This window comes from Amborella trichopoda, chromosome 12, assembly GCF_054954075.1.
Source record: "Amborella trichopoda isolate Santa Cruz 75 chromosome 12, AtrichopodaSantaCruz75HAP2 v2.0, whole genome shotgun sequence".
Taxonomy (NCBI): domain Eukaryota; kingdom Viridiplantae; phylum Streptophyta; class Magnoliopsida; order Amborellales; family Amborellaceae; genus Amborella; species Amborella trichopoda.
The window spans coordinates 30,109,682-30,130,838 of record NC_142347.1 but is presented as its reverse complement, the minus strand read 5'-3'; the positions used below and the strand labels follow the sequence as shown (position 1 = coordinate 30,130,838).

The 21,157-nt window shown below is 35.9% G+C and overlaps 1 protein-coding gene across 8 annotated transcripts in view; it reads right to left on the bottom strand.

The window, feature by feature from the left end:
* LOC18438527 (ENHANCED DISEASE RESISTANCE protein (DUF1336)) overlaps window positions 1–21,157 on the bottom strand; it is a 112,309-nt gene that overhangs the window by 72,940 nt on the left and 18,212 nt on the right. For 6 of the 8 annotated variants that reach the window (XR_016046037.1, XR_016046039.1, XR_016046038.1 and 3 more), the window contains exons 4-8: window positions 18,935–19,000; window positions 17,017–17,069; window positions 16,808–16,884; window positions 16,230–16,355; window positions 6,981–7,015 (exon numbers count right to left, since the gene is read on the bottom strand). Coding sequence is in view for 4 of the 8 variants with exons in the window: in XM_006848710.4 (XP_006848773.2) it covers window positions 6,981–7,015; window positions 16,230–16,355; window positions 16,808–16,884; window positions 17,017–17,069; window positions 18,935–19,000 (357 nt within the window). In the remaining 4 variants the exon portion in view is untranslated. Of the gene's footprint in view, window positions 1–6,980; window positions 7,016–16,229; window positions 16,356–16,807; window positions 16,885–16,990; window positions 17,070–18,934; window positions 19,001–21,157 lie in introns of all 8 variants that reach the window. The other 2 variants (XM_088853986.1, XM_088853985.1) reach the window with 2 other exon arrangements.

Here is a 21,157-nt window from a genome sequence, read left to right as displayed (position 1 = left end):
AGAGTCTCCTTCCGCAATCAGATGTGTGCCCCAAGATGGGTTGAAATTTTTAAGACCCAATAATAAAGCCATGGCTTCTGCGTATTGGGAATCATTAATTCCGAGGTACATGGAGTAGGTGAGGAGGACATTTCGCTGGTAGTCTCTAAAGACGCCCCCAGCACGTATCAAGCCTGGGTTTCCAAGTGAGCAACCATCGAAGTTTAGGTTGATGCTGCCCTTTGGTGGTGGTTGCCAATTGCTAGCTCTTGAGATATTTGGTAGCCTATGGTGGAGGACACTTTCCTATTGAGAAAGGAAGATGTTCCTTGATAATCCCGAGAAAATTTTGTGGTTGGTGGCCGAAAACGAGGTCAGCGAGGTAACCTTATAGACGAGAGCTGGTGGATGGAGTTGAAGTCCATTAAAAATTATGTTATTCCTTTCTATCCATACTGTCCATATGGTAGCAGCCACCGTGGCCTTCCATAAGGTTTTACCGGCCAAAGGCCACTGAGCTTTCAGATTGTAAGATATAAGGGCCCTAACCGTGGGTGGTGTGACCTATTGAGTTGTAGCACAAGACTCCACAGCTTATGGGTAAATTTGCAATGAATAAAGAGGTGTGGGTTGGCTTCCTCCTCACAAAGACACAGAGAGCATCTATTAGGGATTGAAATCCCTCTTTTTTGTAATTGGTCCACCGTAAGTGCTCTTTGGGAACAGGCTATCCAATTGAAAAACTAAATCTTAGGTGGGGCAATGGTTGACTATACTTTTGACAAGATTGAGGTGGGGTTGACAGGAAAGGTGGTGGCAATAGTTTCAGGACCTACATATATGTTACTTTCTCTTGCCTTGTTAGCTTATGTTACATATATGTTGCTTTCCTAGTTATTCTTTTAATGGAACTACAACAACTAAGAATCGAGGTGTGAAATAAGCTAACAAGGCAAGAGAAACACACCAAAAAGACTAAGCAACATATATGTAAGTCCTGAAACTTCTTGTAGTTTCAAGGACCTGAAACTTCGTGTAGCTTCAAGGACTACTCTATGTCTTCCTCTGACATTGTTTTGTTGTGGTGTTACGAGGACTGAGGTCTGATGAATTACCTCATTTTCTTGCAAATAAAGGATCAAGTTCTTGTTTTCATACTTTATTCCATTATTAGTTCTAAAGATTTTGACTTCACCATTGAACCGAGTAATGATCATTTTCTAGAAAACCTTAAAACTTTCAAACACGTCCACTTCGATTTCCGTACAAGAACAATCATCAATGGCGGAACAAAATATTGTAAACCTATGATAGTTTTCACAAGTGTAGGACCCCACACATTAGAGTGAAGAAGAGAGAGCAATTCTGAACAAGGCACTTTATTATTTATGAAAGCCAAATGACATTGCTTAGAAAGATAACAGGCTTCACGTAAAGAAATAATATGGTCTGGAAAAGAACCAGACGGCAAGAGATTCCTAAGGACTTGACTTGAGGGATGCCCCAAATGAGTATGCCAAAGATCTCTCTCTATTATCAAATACTACAGCTGCAGGTTCCTTTCTGAAGATGCGGTAACATTGTCTCATGCCCCTTACCGGTCATGTTACCGGTCCTCCAACTATGAGAGACACTGCAAGATGGAGAAAAAGTTACACCATAATTCAAATTTTCAACAATGAGCAACACAGATAGTAAGTTAGGGGAAAAGGAATACAGTGAACTCATGAAAGACTTGCAATAAGAGTGAGATCAACTGATCCTACACCCTAAATGGGTGCAAGAGAGCGCCATTGGCAAGGGTAAATTTAACTGTTGTAATCAACAGAGTTTTCTGGAGTAAGGGCGAGTAGTGGGAGCTCACTAGTCCTCTGCTTTGTTGCACCAGAGTCAATAATCCAATGTGCAGAAGAGGGACTGATGATTACCTGTCTCTCGAGATGCAGTTGCACTGATAGAGGGTTTGGTGGATTCCTTGCTCTGAAGGACCACAATGAGTTGACTGATTTTTTCATATGAGAAGTCTGTCACTTGGTGAGTTGCAACCTTGGCTAGAATAATTGGTGGTGCTTCTGGCTGCTCATGCAAGGCCCATCGCCGATCCTTTGTATGGCCTAATTGACTGTAATGTCCACATTTAGGTCTGCTGGTTGTACCCAGATTATCCTTTCTTGCATTGAAAATCGGTAACAAAGGTCGGATTAGATCAGCGACCTTCGAAACAACCCATGTTACTTCCTAGTGCTTTTCTTCCTTTTGAAGGAGAGCATAGACAGCATCTATCAATGCTAATTTTTCAACAAATGGTACATGAGTATGAACTATCCCATAATCATCATTAACTGTAGCTACGAGTTTGAATGTATGCCTCTTATCAACTTGCTTCTGCTATTCAGAAATGGCAGTCTGACACTTCATGGTGAGAGTTCATAAAGTTTGAATTCCTCCCACATGCCTTTGAGTGTTCCATTATATTCGGACAAAGATTGCTCTCCTTGAGAATATTATATTTTTGAGAAACTTTCTCTTTTCAGGTGTCCTAGATTTCTAGGGCTGAATCAGGGATATATAATCCATCTCTAATGGTTTCATCTATAAATTTGAGAATCCATGCCATAATAAGTGACTTGATGCCATTCACTCTTCATACTTAGGGTTAGAATCAGGGCACTTGGATGTACCATCTATGTGTCCGAATCTTGTAATTTCACTTATGTACCATTCATTTATTCTGATCAAGTCAGTCCCAGAAATATAGTTGCTGCCAATTTACTCTTCATACTTAGGGTTAGAATCAGGGCACTTGGATGTACCATCTATGTGTCCGACTCTTGTAATTTCACTTATGTACCATTCATTTATTCTGATCAAATCAGTCCCAGCAGTATAGTTGCTACCATTTCCATTTAACCAAACAGTAGTAATTTGCATGGCCATTGGATCTGCTGAGGATGGATTCCTTTGATCTGCCATTTAATGGACAAGATAACTTGCTAGCAAAAAAATGTGATAAAGAAAGCTCACCCAAAGATGATATTACATACTTGGGCAATCCATAAACACTTAAAAACAGTACTGATTATTTCGGGTAAAAAGTGCAGATATCTGATCATTGCAAATGGGCTTCAAACCCTTTGGATTCTTCCAATCTTCAACTCCAATATCTGAATGTTGCAAGTAATGATCACTGCAAACCTTGTTGGGTTTTGTGGCCTTTAACGGCCTAGAGAGCTTGTACAAATGATATTTTATAGCAGAATATGCACTTCAATAAGAGTGTGTGCATTGACTGACCAGGGATTGAGCGGTTTATAGCCATGATCACATCCAAAACTCTTGGACCTAGGCATATAGCACTGCCGAGAAGGGTTTGCAGTGGGTCATCCGTTATTGAGGTTGGAGAGATGCCCAGGGATCATGTTTGTAGACCAAGAGAATTGTGTGGTCTCTTGTGAGCAGTTGTAGGCTTGTGAGAGCAAGGGTCAAAGCCTCAACAAACTTCCACATGGCATATACACATGGTAGTCGCATTACTGGGAAGCAGACCTAGAGAGGGACATGTGTAAATTAGCATAGAGAGCCTCATTTTGCACTATGGTGACAAATGCAAGACTTCCTCTAAAAAAGGGGAACTAAAATCTACATTCCAAGATCATGATCCCACTGTCTATCATCCAACTTTGACAAGTCAATCATGAGCCCCTACAAAACGACTGTGGGTTATGGGACTTTATTAGATTGGATATATGAACAGTAGTCGATCATGTTTTTCTAAGGCGAGTGGAGTGTCCTTAGTGTCGTTAATTTTGAAACATATTTTATTTTGATATTATAAATATTTTTATGATTTTTAAATGTTTTTTCAAAATTTGAAAATATCATATCTGCTGTAATTTTTATTAAAATGGCATTTTTGAAATTTTTGAACTTAAAATAACACATGTGGGACCAAGGATCCAGCCTACATGAGTGATTTATGTTTCCAATTGTGGGGACCACGTGGCACCCCCTAGGTGGCCACGCCCCAATTTTGTTTTAAACAATTTTGGCACGCCACCTTTTTATGGAAAAAGGGGGGCATGCCCCAATTTTAGTTCTATTTTTAAATACTGGCACTGCCACTTAAATAGGAGAAATGGGGGCATACCCTACCTTTTTAATATTTGATTCAAATATTATGGGAAATCCTATTGACTTTAAATTAGATTTGGTTACCTATCCTTATGGGAAATACAGAGATCTAGATAATTTTTAAGCTTGATTGTATTTCAAATTCGAATGGGAGAATCTAGATAAAGTTTAAGTTTGATTATATTTCAAATTCAAATAGGGGTTAGACTTGGGTCAAAGTCTAAAATGATAAGGTTTCCATCTTTCTGTCCACAATCATAATGGCCGATCTATGGAATGGATGGCTCTCATTAAATCTCTCTCACCCCACATATTTCCTATTTATCTTAAAGTTGTAGCTGAAAACTAGATAAGGCAATATTCAGGATCCCAATTCAATCTAGGAGATAGATTTCTTTCGATATAAAGATCTTGTTTGAACCCTCTCTCTCATTACATGATATTTCTCCCTCTCTCACATAACAAATAGATCCTCTCTCGCTTTCTCTCACACCCAAATTCTCTTTCCCATAATTTTCACTCCACCCTCTCTCTCCTGAATATTTTGTCTTAAAGAAAAATATAGGTAGCTCTATAGAAAAACCCTAGAGCAAGAGTTTGCTGTATTTTGAAAAAAGAAGAGAGAACCCCAGCCTAGAGAGAGATTAAGTCACAAATTCAGCCCTAATTTGTTCCAATAGGGTTTCTATAAACTCTAATTTATTTTTAAGCTCTCTAAAACTCTAGAGAAAGAAGTATTGCCTACAAAGCTTCCCTATCTCAAAATTTTCAGCAACACCTTAAGGAGCTAAAGTGCACAATTAGTCAAGGAATCGGGTTGGGGTGTACCAAGTCCTCGTAGGGTAACTCTACGCATCTTCCAGTAAGTCATACTAGTAGTTTTAAATTAATTTACAATATTATGCCTATTGTTTTTTGTAAATTTCCAGGAACTTATTTTGTAATAAAAGTTATAGTGGAAGATAGTTTCAAGGTCCCGGATAGTTTCTATTACTCTTGATAGTGAAAATAAAGATCCAAGGTTGTATCTAAGGCATTATTTTAATTTTACAGCAACATATTATGGCCCATGTAAGTAGATTTTTTCTTTTCTTTTTTTTTAATATATGCTACGTAAAGTTTGTTGGATTGAATCTCTAAGAGAGAAAGAATACGAGAGATCAATAGAAAACACGTCACGAGTAAGAGAAGGGAAGGGAGAGAACACACGGAGAGAAGCAAAGGAGGCATGGTGGAGGCCAAACGATAGGCCTAGGCTTTGTGCTCTATGTATTACAATAAGTTACAAAGGACAACTTTGTCCCACAAAAATCACAAAAGGCATTGTTCCAAAAAGTGGACCACCTGGCGCTAGGCGATCGCCTAGGTGGGCGCCCAGCCTTGGGTCACTGCCTAGGACCTGCTCCTTGCTCAAAGACAAAAATACCCTTCATTGAGGGGCATTTTTTAAATATAAGATTGCAAAAAGTGGGGCTTAGGTTCATCTCAAACATAAACCCCATTAGAGCCCATTTGAGAGATAAAAACCTCAAAAAACTAGATTTTTGTGATTTTCATAGGATCGAAAGGTTTTCAACGTTACAAGAAATCGATCTAAACATCACCCATGGTGATAGTGATCAAGAGGGTTGTGAACAGGTGGAACAACTTGCTACATCATGAATCGATGTCTTGCTAAGTTGTTATCTTGGATTATATTTTCTCGTTTTTAGTTTTTATTGTGTATGGACTATGGAGTGCATGAAGTTTGGATTATAATATAGATTGTGGATATGGCCTACTACTCTAATGTCCCATGCTTTTATGTGTTGACTTCAAAACTTGATTTTTTAATTTGAAATGCATGGAATTATGGACTAAAATATGTCTCAATATGTACTTAGTTTTTTACACAAAATTTAACCTTAATACAACTTTTTATTCTACTGGGTTGCCTAGGTTCTAGGTACCCGCTTAAACGCTGAGTGGCCTGGACCCCCCCGTCCCCCGACAGCCTAGGCACGGCCCGGCGATTTTTGGAACATTGACAAACGGACTAATCATTCTTGGAGAATGACAAAACCAGTACTACAGAAAGAAAAATTCCCACATGGGTCCTTAGATCTATATATACAAAAATATGAACTCTCCCAGCAAATAGCTTACCCACCTACTTTAGATCTTTAGTCAACTCTACTTGGTTAGCTTCATATATGTTTCAAGGCATCAATTTAGGGCATGCCTCAATACAATGTGAAGTTTTGTACAAGAAATGATCTACTAAAATGGTAGACAACTTCCAACTTCTGAATGTTAAATTTCTACATGAACCAGGCTTCATCCATTCATCATATTTAGTTCACACTGGAAAATCAAAAATCTTAGTTGCCGTGATGTAGAAATGATCTTGGTTTACAGAAGATTCAATGTAATACATGAACCAATAATCACAATACTCCCTTAAGTTACTGAGAAAGACTTAAATAAGTAAATATATAACAATAGAGCAATGTGGGATTTTTTCTTTCTTTAAAACCAATATCTAAATAAGTAAATATATAACAATAGAGTAAAATCTTATTCTGAATTTTCAAATTCTCATAATCTTCTTGACTTGTAGCACAAAAACCACTAATACTTTTTACAATCTCCAGAATTATCCTCAAATTCTGTTGACCCAGCACTGTTATCCAAACTAACGGAATTTGAACCACCAGCAGTTTGATTCTGAGACTCTTGGAAGTCATCAAACAACAGCCATTATCAACAAATGTAAACGGAGGTAAAAATTATTTTTGTCCATCTAAGAAATCATGCACACAAGTCATTGATATCACACTGTATACTAAAAATGCAAGTAAGTACATCTATGAAAACTTCCATCTTCTTACCTTTGTCTCTGCAACATCCTCAAATATTCTTATGCCTGCAAATCCAACGGCACTTTCAAAATTGGAAGTAGCATCTTGCATAAGCATTAAATAAATATTCTTTTGAAGTAAGGCTACAATTCTCTATTAACGCTTTCAAAACAGAGCCATATTGCACTAAGATAGTATCATTTGATGAGAAACTACTAGTTAAAAACAGAAGGAGAAGATATCAACCAAGTTTTAGAACATTGCATGCTTCTAATTCTAAACCATCAATCGTTAACTCCATTAGCATTTTTCATGAGCTAAAGAAACATTTTTTTTTTTTTGAGAATATTGACTGTAGTTTTTTCTATATGTTAGGACAATAATCCATGAGAAAGGAGAGAGAAAGGAATTGCTCATAAACTTAGAGTTCGATGGACGAAGTGGAGATGTGCTCTTGGATTCTTATATAATCATCACAATACCAATGAAACTGAAAGGGAAGTTCTATAAGATGGCTGTAGGACCAACAATGCTTTATCGGATGGAAAATTACACGGTCAAGAAATGTCTAAGCATAGCCTAGATGAGGATATTAAGATGGATAACAGGTAAGACAAGGATAGAATTTTCAATTAATACAATTGAAAGAACTTAGGGGTAGCTCCAATAGGCGATAAATTGAGGAAAAATAGAATCAGGTGGCTTGGTCATATGCAGAGTGAACCTAGAACAACATATGTTAAGAAGGGTAAGTTGATTCAAGTGGAAGGCTCTAAAAGGGAAAGGGGAAGCAAAGGACATGGGTGGAAGTAGTGAGAAAATATATAATGACTTACAGTTTGACTGAGGGTATGAAATGAAAGAATAGCACATGATATGTGCAGCCGATCCCAAATAGTGGAGATAAGGCTCGAATGATAATGAAGATGAGGATCTGATTGTATTATTTAAAGTATGATAGAATGATAGATAAATGGCTGCCCGCATGTTGGAAGCTCTATACAAAAAATAGGTTCCCATACACCCAACAAAAATAAAGCCCTATGCATGAATGATGTACACAAAAACAAAAATAAAGAAATATCCATCAAGACTCCTGTATTCACGGTAGACCACGAGGTGCCAATCTTTGAGGAGATGAACACAAGAAGAGGACCAAAAAGGTATTATCTTGGTTGATAGATCGTTGTTGTGCAAGGTGATTGGATGACTAAACAAGGAGATAGGTTCCCTTATGGGCTGAAAAGATAACAAAAGTCACCAAAAAGGCTACCCACATGTCAGGAGCTCTAATAAAGTGTAATATTATAACAACATCAGCAAATAGTAAGAGAGGAGTGGAGAAGAGAGATACAGAAATAGAGAGGTGATTAAGAGAAGGGGTTTACAAAAGCAGTGAAAGAACTTAAAAGGAAAAGAAAGAGAGGAAAAGAATGAGAAAAAAGATTAACAAAAGTAATACTAGGGGTCGAGAGGAGAGAGAAGATGGACAAGAAGAAGAGCAGGATAGAGTAGGGAGATAGAGTAACAGTATGAGTAAGAGAAAAAAAACATAGAGAGATGCAATGGGGGTTAAGAGTAACAGAATGGGAGAACAAAGAGACTATGAAATATAAAGAAGAAATCGTGCCAATTAAAGACCGTGTGCAGCTCAAAGGGTAACAGTGTGGCAAAGGAGGGTAGAAGTACCAAGCGGTGGCAGCCCAACCGAGTGCTTTAATACGTAGCATATTGTGGAAATTACTATCCCAAGAGCATACGAGTGGGCTTTTGCCTCCCCTGTGATGAACACTCACCCATAACACCTGTAGGAGAGCGAATAGAAAAAAAATTTATTTCTTTTCTTCGTTTTTCTCTTTTTTTTATTAAATTTTTCGCTTTTTCCTTCTTCTTTTTTCCTATTTTCCTTTTATGTTTTTTTTCCCTCCTTTTTTTATGGTGGCAACTACTACCCATGAGCTAAAGCAACTTTAATTTTAAGAATGAAGAGAAGACTTGCTTCTTATTCCCTCTAGAACTTAAATAGCGTTAATATAGCTATGTCCCCAAATACAACAATTCAGGTGCATGATCTCCCATTAAGACATATGGTTACATAGGCAGAAAAGATATCAAAAATAAGAAACATCTATTGACAAGCAAAAATGTTCACTAGATAGATTAAAATAATAAAGGACAATTCCATCATCATAGATTCACGATTCATTGAAAGTTTTGACAAAGTTTTGCGTTGGCTGCTTACTTTTGACATTTTTTCTTGCATACAAGATTATAGTAATGTTCTTCCATCTATACTTTATTTCTTGAACAAATTATAATATCGACGAGCATTTCATGCAACTATGAAGATATTTCAAAACCCATAACCTACAAAGGGCAGCAACTAATCTTTCAATCAAGTTTTTTTCTTCAAAAAAGAAAAAATACTAATCTTTTCGACCAAAGAGGATGCAACCAAGCCATAAGAATCAGTGTGAAACTATATAAAGCACGGTTTTTATACCTCTAGTAACAAAAACTATAAAAACTAGATATTTGAATGGGGTGACAAAAACCAAGTGAAACCAGTATTTCAAACATCGTCCCCCCGCCCCGCCGAATCCCACTCCAAATCAGCCGTTTCGACAAAACAAATTTTAAACAATAAAAAATTGAAGTTAAAAAATAGATTATATATTTAATAGTGTTTATATACCACAAATCATGGATGGCTTGGTGGTAGGACCCCCCAAAACTAGATGAGAACGCAGGAGTTTTAGCCAACAAGACCTCTTAACTTATTTGTTAAAAAATCTATATATTATAAATAAAGACTAGAACCGACACGGCCACCGACAATTCTCGATCTGAATAAGCAATTTGTTAAACACTGAGTGAAACCAATGTTTTAAAACAACAAAACTGTGAGGTCGATCGACCACCCACCAAAACAGCACTAGATCGGCCAGATCAGGCAGAAAAAAAAAAAAAAAAAGAAAAAAAGACGGGATTACTACATATATATTATATTTCTTGCATTCTAAGACAAATGAAGGTCCATGGTTTTCTATGAGGACCTCGTGACCATGATCACAAGGTCAAAGGTTGGATCCCCCACTATATCCGTGTGAGAGCTTTTGAAATTTTTTAAAGACAAATAAAGGTCTTCACATTTAAAAATAGAATGAAAGCCTAGAGGTTTGAACCTCTTCCATCTTGAACAAACGACAGACACCCTACCAAATAAACCTTGAATATATCTTATCTAGTGTTTAACATTTCAAAAAAGAACATGTTGCACCCCTTGACATTCGAACCTTCAACATGTAGCCAGAGAGACGTATGCACTACCAAGTTATCCTTTTAGATCGTCTGTTATATAATATACATGTTATATGCAACATTAAAAAATCGATGGTACCGGTAGAGAATTAGCGCAATCACTAGCGATTCACAATCTGGATCAGTAATTCCCGATTTGGATCGGCAAATTTTGGATCGAAGTGAAACTCTAGAGTCTAGAAAGATTTAAGGCTAGATTGGTTGCCCAATAATATCATAAAAAAAAAAATCACTCAAAAAAAAAAAAAAAATATCATAGAAAAAACATTCGACTAAAGTGAGCGAGTAAGTATGAAAGTTGATAGTGGCCGTTAGGGGCTATTGTCAACCATTTAAAGAATGTGCCAAATACCAAAATAATCACATCTTCAGAATCCATCAATATTTCCTGGAGATTAGAATTTGCACAACCTTAACGTGACACTTAATCCAAGAGAACCAGCTACAACAATCCAAGAACAAAATTCTCTATATGTGCATTCCAAACATATCCAGATCCATTATTATCTTACTACAAGTGGATGGCATTCTCATTCTTTTATAAAAATGCTCCAGTCATCGTTCCATCATGAATCTCACTTATAACCATTTTGAATAAAAGATCATGGCTAAAGATATTCATTAGCCAATAAGCTTACACATTCCTCTTCAAAAATAATCCATCATAAGTCAAGCCAATTACAGTAACACATTCATCTCCAACAGAAGTTGAGACTCCCTAAAAATTGAATTTTATATATCCAACCTATTAAAATATCATCTTGAATATTTGAGAGAAAAGAACATGTTGCAGTACATGTAGAGATGGATGGAGAGGAAGCCAAGCAAGAGTAACATGACTCCTAATTCGTTCTTGAGTGAGGGGCTACACTTAAAGATATATATTTATAATTTAATATTCACAGACATCAAATGTCCATACAATAATCAAAATGACTCTAAAAGTCTTAACTTAAACATAAAAATGTTAATGACAATCATACCCTTGTGAACAGTAACCCATGAACAATACCTGTAATAGTATATGTTAATAGTACCAGTGAATAGTTAATCATCATCATCATCATCGTCATCATCCAACCCTTACCCCAATTTTTGGCCTCCGCTACATTAATCATGTTCCTCCATTCTTCTCTATCAAGGTCATTCCCTCAATACGACCAAAAGTCACCTTAGCTTCTCATAGCACCTCTATCCATGTCCTTTTGGGCCTTCTTCTTTTCCTTTTAGAGCCTTCCACTTGAACCAAATCACACCTCCTAACCAGTGTTGTATTAAGTCAACCAATGAATAGTGAATAAAAAATAAAAAGAAAAACCCTAGAGTCCTTCGAAAAGCTTGGAAATCCTAAAAGTAAAACGTAAAACTAAGATTAAAATACATATCCTTTGAAATTGAATAAAAATTAAAAAGAAGAATAATTTGTCTTTCATCATTCTCCCCTGGTTGGATCATTCTCCCCTGGTTGGAGAAAACTCATCCTAGAGTTTTGAAGTGTGCTAAGATGAATTTAGCATCAAAACCACCTTCTTCAACCTTCTTCTTCTTTATCGGCTCAAATATTATTCATGGTAAGAAGAAGATCCTAAAAAACGGATCCTGGTATATATATAATAAGGAATTGACATAAACTTAACAAATTTAGCTATCGCTGAACTCGCATTGAAAATTGAGTAGGGAACTTCAAACTCAACTTTCTGGCCTTTAGAGGCTTTCTCAAAATCTATTTCATTACTCTCTGAAATCAGAGCCACAATTTGCAGTTTATGAGTTGAAAATGCTTCCATTGTGTTACTCTGATTCCAATGCGTAAAATCTGTTGAAATGGTCCACCTCATCGAATCTTTGAGATTTTCAATGGCCATGATTTTGATCAGCCCCCCTGCTGCCGTCTCTCCATATTTTGAGGAGCAAGATCCTCTTTCGAAACATCTTATCTTCATCTTGATTCTTATCGTAGATCGGATCTCCTAATATATATTGTTGTTCAACTGAATATATATCCAAGATTATTGGGAAATCCCAATCTAAAACCTATTGATAATTTACACAATGTGTCAAAATATAAAGTGTCATCCTACAAATCAAAAACCCTAGAGTGATGTTCCCCATGTCTAAGTCTTTTATTGCTTTCCTCTTCACTCGACTCTTCAAGCAGAGCACAAAAGTGAAAAAAGTTGGACTTGACTTAAGCGGCAAGATCACCGCCTTGCCCATAAATGATGCTTGAAAATTGTTGCGTCTACTACTGAACTTGCCTTCTAAGTTTCTCAATTTCTTCATCTCTAGGATCATGAAGTGGATATAAAAAAAAACCCTTCTACGGCCCCTTCTCGTTGACATGAGATCGCAAAAATTGCAAACCCTAGGTAAATAATCAGCAAAAACTCACTAAAACAACAAGATTTAGGCAGATTTGACAAAACTTGGCCCAAAAACAACAAACTCTAGGCCTGGCTATAGTTTCCCATGATGCATGACAAAATTATTCTAGTTTTCCACTTTTGTTTAATTTCGAGATGGATATTTTAATTTTAGATTTAGGATTTATTTTTAGGGTTTTTAAGTTTTCAAGGGATTCTAGAAATTTTTTTATCTTTTTATTTTTTGTTTAATAATTATTGATATTTTCATGGGTATTGTTCATGTTACTGTTCATGGGCACTATTTACGGATTATTTTTTATAGGGGCATTTTTTGAATTTTAATATTGTTGAGGGTTACAGTTTTAAATGTTTACTTGGATCTCAAATTAATTTTAGCATTTTATAGGCTTATAAAAGGTTGGATATCACATTTTGGGATGCTTATGTTATTGGAATTAATTTTATTTAATGAAAGGAAAAAGTTCCTCTCTTGGCTTCAATTACAGCCATATTTTCTCTCCATTATTGTTGATTTTACTTGTTTAACGTTAAAGTTGATCTACCAAAGTTTGAAGAACTAGTTGAAGGTGAAGAACAAGTAGGTTTGGATCTTCAATTGGAATCATCATTCCTTGATGTCACAGGTGACCCCATATTTGATGAAGGTCCTATTTTTTATAAAGAACAAGATGAAATGAAAGAAGTTGGCATTGAGGCAGCAAGGATATCTAAATTTCTCATCAACGAGAGATGGACAAGCAGAATGTTGACCCAAACCCACAGGAGATCAAGCCCATGGAGAGTTTAAGGGAAGAATGAAATAAGGTGATGAAGGACGCACAAAGTAGGAAGGCTGAAAATAGAACATTTAAGGATTTTAAGAATATGATCAAGAATTCCAAAAAACGCATGGATGTTGATGATGAAGATGCATCATATTTCACTGATAAAAAGATTGATGATGAAAACAAATCCTATCAAATTGTTGTGTATCTAGAGATGGAAAATTTTGAATATTGTTCTAAGGATTGTGACAAGGCCTTCAAGGTCGAAGAAGACCATGGGGTTAATGCAAAATTCATCCTAGCTCATTTAAAAACTTGAGGACGAGTTTTCTCCACTCAGGGGAAAATGATGCACGACAAAATTATTCTAATTTTTAATTTTTGTTTAATTCAAGAGAATTATATTTTACTTTTAGTTTTAGAATTTATTTTTAAGGCTTCTAAATTTTCTAGGGAATCTACATTTTTTTTTTATATTTTCATTTTTTATTTATTATTCAAATTAGTACTATTCATGGGTATTATTCATGTTACTATTCATAGGAATGGTTCACACATTACTTCTTTTTTTTAATAAATACGGTTCACACATTGCTGTTCACATGGGTATTTTTGAAACTTTAGCATTGTTTTGGGACATTTTTAGAGTCTTGAATGTGTACTTGGATATCAAATCATATTCAGGTTTCGTAAGCTTCTAAAAGATTAGATATCACATTGTGGGAAGCTTATGTTGTTGGAATGAATTTTATTTTCTAAAAGAAGAAAGAAGTTCTTCACTTGGCTTCATTTACAGCCATGTTTTTTTCCCCCCAATTATTGCTGATTTGACTAGTTTAAGGTTCAAAAAAAAGGTGGATTCAATTTCACACATTTTCTGCCTACATCAAGATCAAGCCTGTGAAGATTTTAGGAGAAGAAAGAAAATAAGGTGATGAAGGAGACACAAAGCAGGAAGCCTAGGAATACAATATATGAGGATTTTGAGAATATGATCAAGAACTACAAACAACGCATGGAGGCTGATGATTATGATGCATCTTATTTCACTGATAAAAAGATGGATGACGAACACATATCCTATTGAGCGGTTGTGTATCTTGAGATAGGAAAATCTAGATATAGTTCTCAGGAGCATGACAAGGCCTTCAAGGTGGAAGAATATCATGGGTTCAACGTAGAATTCATTCTAACTTATTTCAAAGCTCGAGGATGAGTTTTCTCCAACCAGGGAAGAATGATGCAAGACAAAATTATTCTAATTTTCAATTTCTGTTTAATTTCATCTCGAATTTGTACCGGGTAGGTACGAGGTGATCAAGACTTCAAAGAAAGCGAGCTCCTCTTGTGCCTCCGAAACCTGGAAATACACTGTCACTTTGTATACTCTCTAAATCCTGCTCTGATTCCTATAGGAATCCGACTGGTACTAGAAGTGTTTCTATTCCCAGATATAACCTCTGAATCCTGCTCCGATTCCTACAAGAATCTGATTGGTACTAAGAGATTTTCTATTCCCAGATGTAACTTCCAAAATCTGCTCCGATTCCTACGGGAGTCTGACTAGTACTAGGAGTGTTCTGATATTAGTCTTCTTGCACTATCTTAAATAAGGGGAAGTGATGCTGAATTTTCGGGAAAAAGGTGACAGTGAAAACTGTATAAAAGTACTAAAAATCCAAAAATTACATATTTGTCCTTTACAATGAACATGAACCACAAATACAAAAAGAACGTATAGCAGTATTCAAAATACTAAAATAAACCTGACCAATTATGACTTAAAACAACCCACACAGAAACCCTTTTTGGGGGTTAGGGGTTTAATACTTGTACCTATGCCTTTAATTTCGAGTGAATGTAGACAAATTGTCAAGGCACTTATTCTATTGGTGAAGCATTTAACCAATATTACCAACGAACTTCATGTTTGCAGCCACCTCACTCCAGAATCAAGCACATATACCTCAAAAACCTATGACACATTATTAATTATATCAAAGTATCAGTTGAACATGGCTATTACACTCTGTCATCTCATGAAATGTCTTATGTAATCTAGCAAGAATTGAATAAATACACAGATGACACGATATTGTGATTTGCCTTCAAGTTTTTCATTTTCATTGAGCCTCTCTTGAATCTTAAAAGGCAAGACACATTTGACCATCTTAAAGCCATGTGCAAAGAATATGCATAAATTATCTCTTCAAAGTGAAGCAAAGTAATACGGCTTCAAGCTTAACACGATTATTATACAATACCATTTCCATTATTTTCTGGCAGAACTACTGCAATCCAAATTACAAATTCTCCAATATTTCATGAACAAGCATATTTTGTAGCTCATCGACCCTATCCAAGGGGCATATTAGCTCACCCACCTGAGACCACATGCAGATTTGTTCACTAACTCTATCACTAGGGGCATATTAGCATTCAGACTGTAGATAGGCACTTTGCAATCTCTAAATTCTTAAGATGGTTGACAGACCACAAAAATATGATTTTCGCTTATTGGCAGTTAATTCCATCTGCAACCTACTCAAACAATACAAACCCAGAAGGTAATTCTAATGTCTCTGTGCTATGTATATGAGACGAGGAACCCCAATAATTGATGATAATTAGTTCATATTCGCAATTTCAATTATGGCACATACGTACATGCATGTGTGTACATATTCACTTTACGTCATCACCATCATGGCATATAACAACAAATGAAAAATTATAAAAATGAAGTTCAGTTAATCCTATTTGAAATCCCTCTTATATAGTTCTCTTGAAAGGACCAAGAATGATACCATTAACAGCTTGAACGCATTTCCATTGATGCGGCTCAACAGCATCCCCAACATCCCCTCCAATATATCTATCAGACCTAATATCACTTCCTAAATTTGAGGCCTGGCGCAGAAGTTTCTCCGGACCTATGATAAAAATAAAGATAGCAATTTGCATCATTCTAAGCTCTCATTTTCAAAGAAATACTGTCGGCAGAATAATGTAGTTAAATAAAGAAGATTGATGGTCAGCACGAGGACTCTGGTAAGAACTATCAGCATCAAGGAGCGCTGACAACAAAGAATCTCATGGTAAGAAACAAAAGTGCAAATCTCCAACTAGGATGACTCATAATGCGCTGACTGGTCATCACCATCCTTTGAAAACGACGGTGATGAGGTGTCAGAGAGGAGAGGAATGCAGACAACATATGAACCCAATGGTAGGTCCCTCTCTCTCATTCATGTCCACAATATCCATAATTTTAATGTATGGTGATGACCTGAAATACTTTGGTTTTGTCATAGTCTTTAGGAATATAATATACTTTCACAAATAAAAGTTCACATGGAAAATTCTAACTTAGGACAGCAAATACCTTTTCCAATACTTATGAGCTTCCTCAGGCCAAATGCATATCTTCGGACATGACGACGATGGCCTTCAAGATTGAGCCTGCCATAATCAAATAGCAAAGTAAGATATACCTTGCTAAATGATAAAGGAAATGGAAATTTCTAATTTTCAAGATACTAAAGAAACAAGAAAGAAAGTAACATGCGTGATCATTCCTTAATCACAGCATACTCATTTTCATTGTTTATATGCCGGCTACCTCCCCTCAAAAGCGCATGCTCAGCCTGTAAAACCGTTCCAGGTCATCTTGGATCCTAGAGTGACAGAAATATGAACGTAGAAATAAATTGAAACCTATGAGCAAAATGGCAGAACAGGATTCATGTATCCAACCGCAAAATCGTAGGGATAAGGCTTAGATGATAATGATGATGATGATGATGATGATGAAATAAAATGGAAAATATAAAACCAAACATTCAAGATAGTTACATATTCCCGATTAATGAAAGCACATCAATCTGATAGAACAGCACTACAGGAATAAAAATTGTAAAATTTTGATGCCTTCCCCAAGAACACATTGAACTTCTTTTTCCAAATAAAAAATAAAAAATTCATTATTCTTTTTTCTGGCTGCCTTCTTACATGAGTGAAATTGCTTCCAGTTCCTCAGCATGTACATATAATCTTAAATTTAGAATGTTGGAGAATCAAACCTTTTGGATGTTAACAAAAAAATGGGAAACCACTTTTAAGAGTTAGTTATCTCCATGAGGCAACCTAGACTACAAGATTCATTTGTTTTGCTGACAAAAAATTAGATAACATGATTCATGATTGTTCCTCCATTTCAAGGGAATGTACACCAGGAAGACATTATTGATGAACCAATGGTCCCAAAAATATCATTGCATCTAGGTTTTGCTACCAATATACCCAAATCAATACATCAACTCTCCATGGATCACCATGTTAAGTTAAGAGAAAATATTTTATATATCAGATGTTGTTCCACTGGCGAATGTAGTACTAACAATTCCAACACAAGTCTAGCATGCATTGATCTCGTTACAAACATTATAACTCAGCCCTTAAAACCTCATTCTCTTCATATATCTAGTTCAATGAAGTTCAAGGGGAAACCTCAAGTCACATACAAGATTTGAAGAAGGATCCTCAAACCACAAGGGTTTGGCTAAAGCCCAACTAAAAACTCCATCATTGTAACAATGGAATTATTTGGTGATGTCCCTACATCAGATGGTGTTTGGGGTATTTTTCTAATTCCATTAGGCCTATGATACGAACCTAAAATCATATGGAACTTTTTTGTAAATGTTACCATTGTCCTAAGTAAATACTTCCATTTATATATGCTTTGGATATTGGTCACATACTTCAAGGTAGTTGTAAATTTCAGCATGCGAAGACTCATTACAACAGTAATATTTTATAATACTTTCCATACTTTCCACACTGTTGAATATTTCTATGGTCCTTAGAATTTTTCATTAGCTGTATCACAGTTAGTAAGTTTCAAAACAATAAACCCTAGGGTGGTTCTTAAAGTTTAGAAAGTTCGTTTTTAGATTTTTGGAATTTGATAACTCTGGAGTAATCCAAAGCATTCGAGTGCTATGAGAAGAACATTAAAGCAGCCGAATCAAATAGATGAGGAAAATAAAAAATCTAACTTGGCAGACAGTAACCTGAAGCACAATAGACCTATGTCAAGGATTAAATTAGGTGCAATGTTTCTAAAGGCAGGCAAATTAGCAGCTTGTATGTATGAATACTATTAAATCCTAGCATTCTTATCGGAAATAATATAAAATGATATGCATGCATCGGCTTCAGCGGGATTTCATTCCACAAAAAGCATGAATAATTTTATTGGGCAAGTAACATCCATAGCACCCTAACTCCTTCAAAAAAAAACAAAAATCCATAGCACCTGAATGATTTTGCAAACCCCAATTAACAAAAAGGAAATACATATGAAATAAACAGTATCATAAGAGGATATGTAAAGTGGTAACTGAACCAAACATTCTCTTGATAAAATATTAATTTCTTTTTTTTGGCATATCTCATAATTTTTATTAACATATGATTTTACAGAAAGGACTACTATTAAAAAAGGTACCTGTTGCTTGGCCTGCTCAAATGCCTCCATCCACTTCCTTGCATCTCCAGCACTAGCACAAGCAATCTTAAAGAACAAAATAGACTTAGTTACATCAAATTGTGAATACAATGTCATCTAAAGTAGATAGTTGAATGCGAAATTTCTATAGCGTGCAAGGAAATAGGTAAATGGAACTCATAAAAGACTATATCTTTATATGCATGAAGCAGATAAATTCAGGGCAGAAATTAAATTTGGTAGCTTCAATGGCATTGCAATCCGCATGCTTTCTGTCCCATATTGTAGTTATTGATGCTCCAAATCCATCTTCAGAGAGATGAAGGGTGTCCATTATTTCAGTACATCTGAACTCTGAGATTCTTATAGCACTTAACTCCAAGATTCTTATAGCATGGGATGCTTGAACAATTCATAACAACAGAAATATCTCAATTGGTAGAATACAAAATAAGAACGAAAAGGGTAAAGATTAGTATGTGACATAGTATTAGTATGTGACATTACTATGACATAGTACATCCACAGAAGCGTTTTATGATTTTTATGTGTTGGAAAATCATTTCAATTTCAAATGATTCATTTACATTGCTGTTCTCCCAAAAGGACGTTTAATAAGTAAATAGTGAAGTCATATAAATTAGGAAGAGAGGAGGGGGAATGAAAATCTTCTTAGAAGAGTCTCTGATGTTTCAGGATCAAATTTGTTGCCTACGTTTTGTATGAACACGGTCAGTTGCTGCATTTGTGTGGCCAGTCAATAGGGATATGATTCTAAAGGCTAACCTATTTTTCAAGATATATGTTTCAATCTAACAGAAAATGAAAACAAAAAGAAAAAAGATGCAAAAGAAAAAATATGCAGGCATATAATTAAACTTTGAGGAATGATTAGCTAGGAAGCAATTCTACCCCAAATATTATAACGTCAAGCAGAAGAACATTAGATCATTCTCCTTTCACCTTGATTCTACCCAGATAATGTTAGATCCAGTGATTCAAAAAGCGGACCGCCCAGTGCCGCCTAGGCGGTCCAGAAGGCCTGGGCGCATCACCCAAGCCTAGGTGGCCAATCTGGGCGGCGGTCACCTAGGCTGTACGGAATCCGCCTAGGCGGGCACCCAACGCCGCACCCCGCCTAGAGGCGAAAATTTTTTTTTTTTGTATTGATTTTTTAAAAAAATATAAAGCGTTAGAATGATGGTTTTAAGTTCATGTGAAATTTAAAACTTATTGGAGCCCATTTTAGAGAGAGAGAGCCTCTAAAAAACTAGTTTTTGGTGATTTCTTTAGGATCGAAGAGTTTCTCAAAGTTGACAAAAATTGATCAAAACATCACTCATTGATATTAGATTTAATTTTTGATGTTTTATAAATCTATTGAAGGGTTTTTTAGAAGATTTTGAGTCCTTAGAAACATCTTTGAGGTGGAAGTTCGAAGATTGAGCAATCAAACTCAAAGTAAGTACCCTAAATACCTAATTTTAATTTTTATACTATATATCCTTTTTTTATTCAAATGGGCATCCTTTTTTTATTCGACTGGGCAGGCCAGGTTTTGGGCGGCCGCCTAGGTGCTGGGCGGCCTGGACCCCCCAAGCCGCCTAGGACCTGCCTAGCGCTTTTTGAAACACTGGTTAGATCAGCATGTTACATGCCACAAATCATGATAAAAAGGAATTGATCCCACAGGATTACTCTTTGACTTATAATAGTTAAAGTAGAACCAGATACTACCAAATCATTCCTCTCATAGCTATAATAAATGCCATTAATTTCCATGTTCTTGTTTTCCAAGGTAGGAGATGGAAAAATTACTGAATCATCTTTCCTTGTTAGAATTTAAGCTTCTATTCAATTGATAACTGGACAGCAAAGAAGAAACAAATGCTGAAATAAACCATGATATAAGTTCATAAGCACTCAAGTGATCCAATCAGTATACCCAAGATACTATAGTAAAGAGGAGTGCCATATTTATACAGGCAGTAAGTATATCATGGTCTGAATTCCCTAAAACTCCAATTTTACAACCAGATTATCTGAATTCCCTGAAACTCCAATTATACAACCAGATTAATCTGATCACCTTCAATATAATAACATCTCCAACAACGGTAGTACATCCAGGGACCATAGGAGTGCAATTATTTCTAGTGACTAATCTAATGTGACAAGTCACACAACCACCAGAGCAGTAGTAAGTTACGGTGGCAAAGTGAT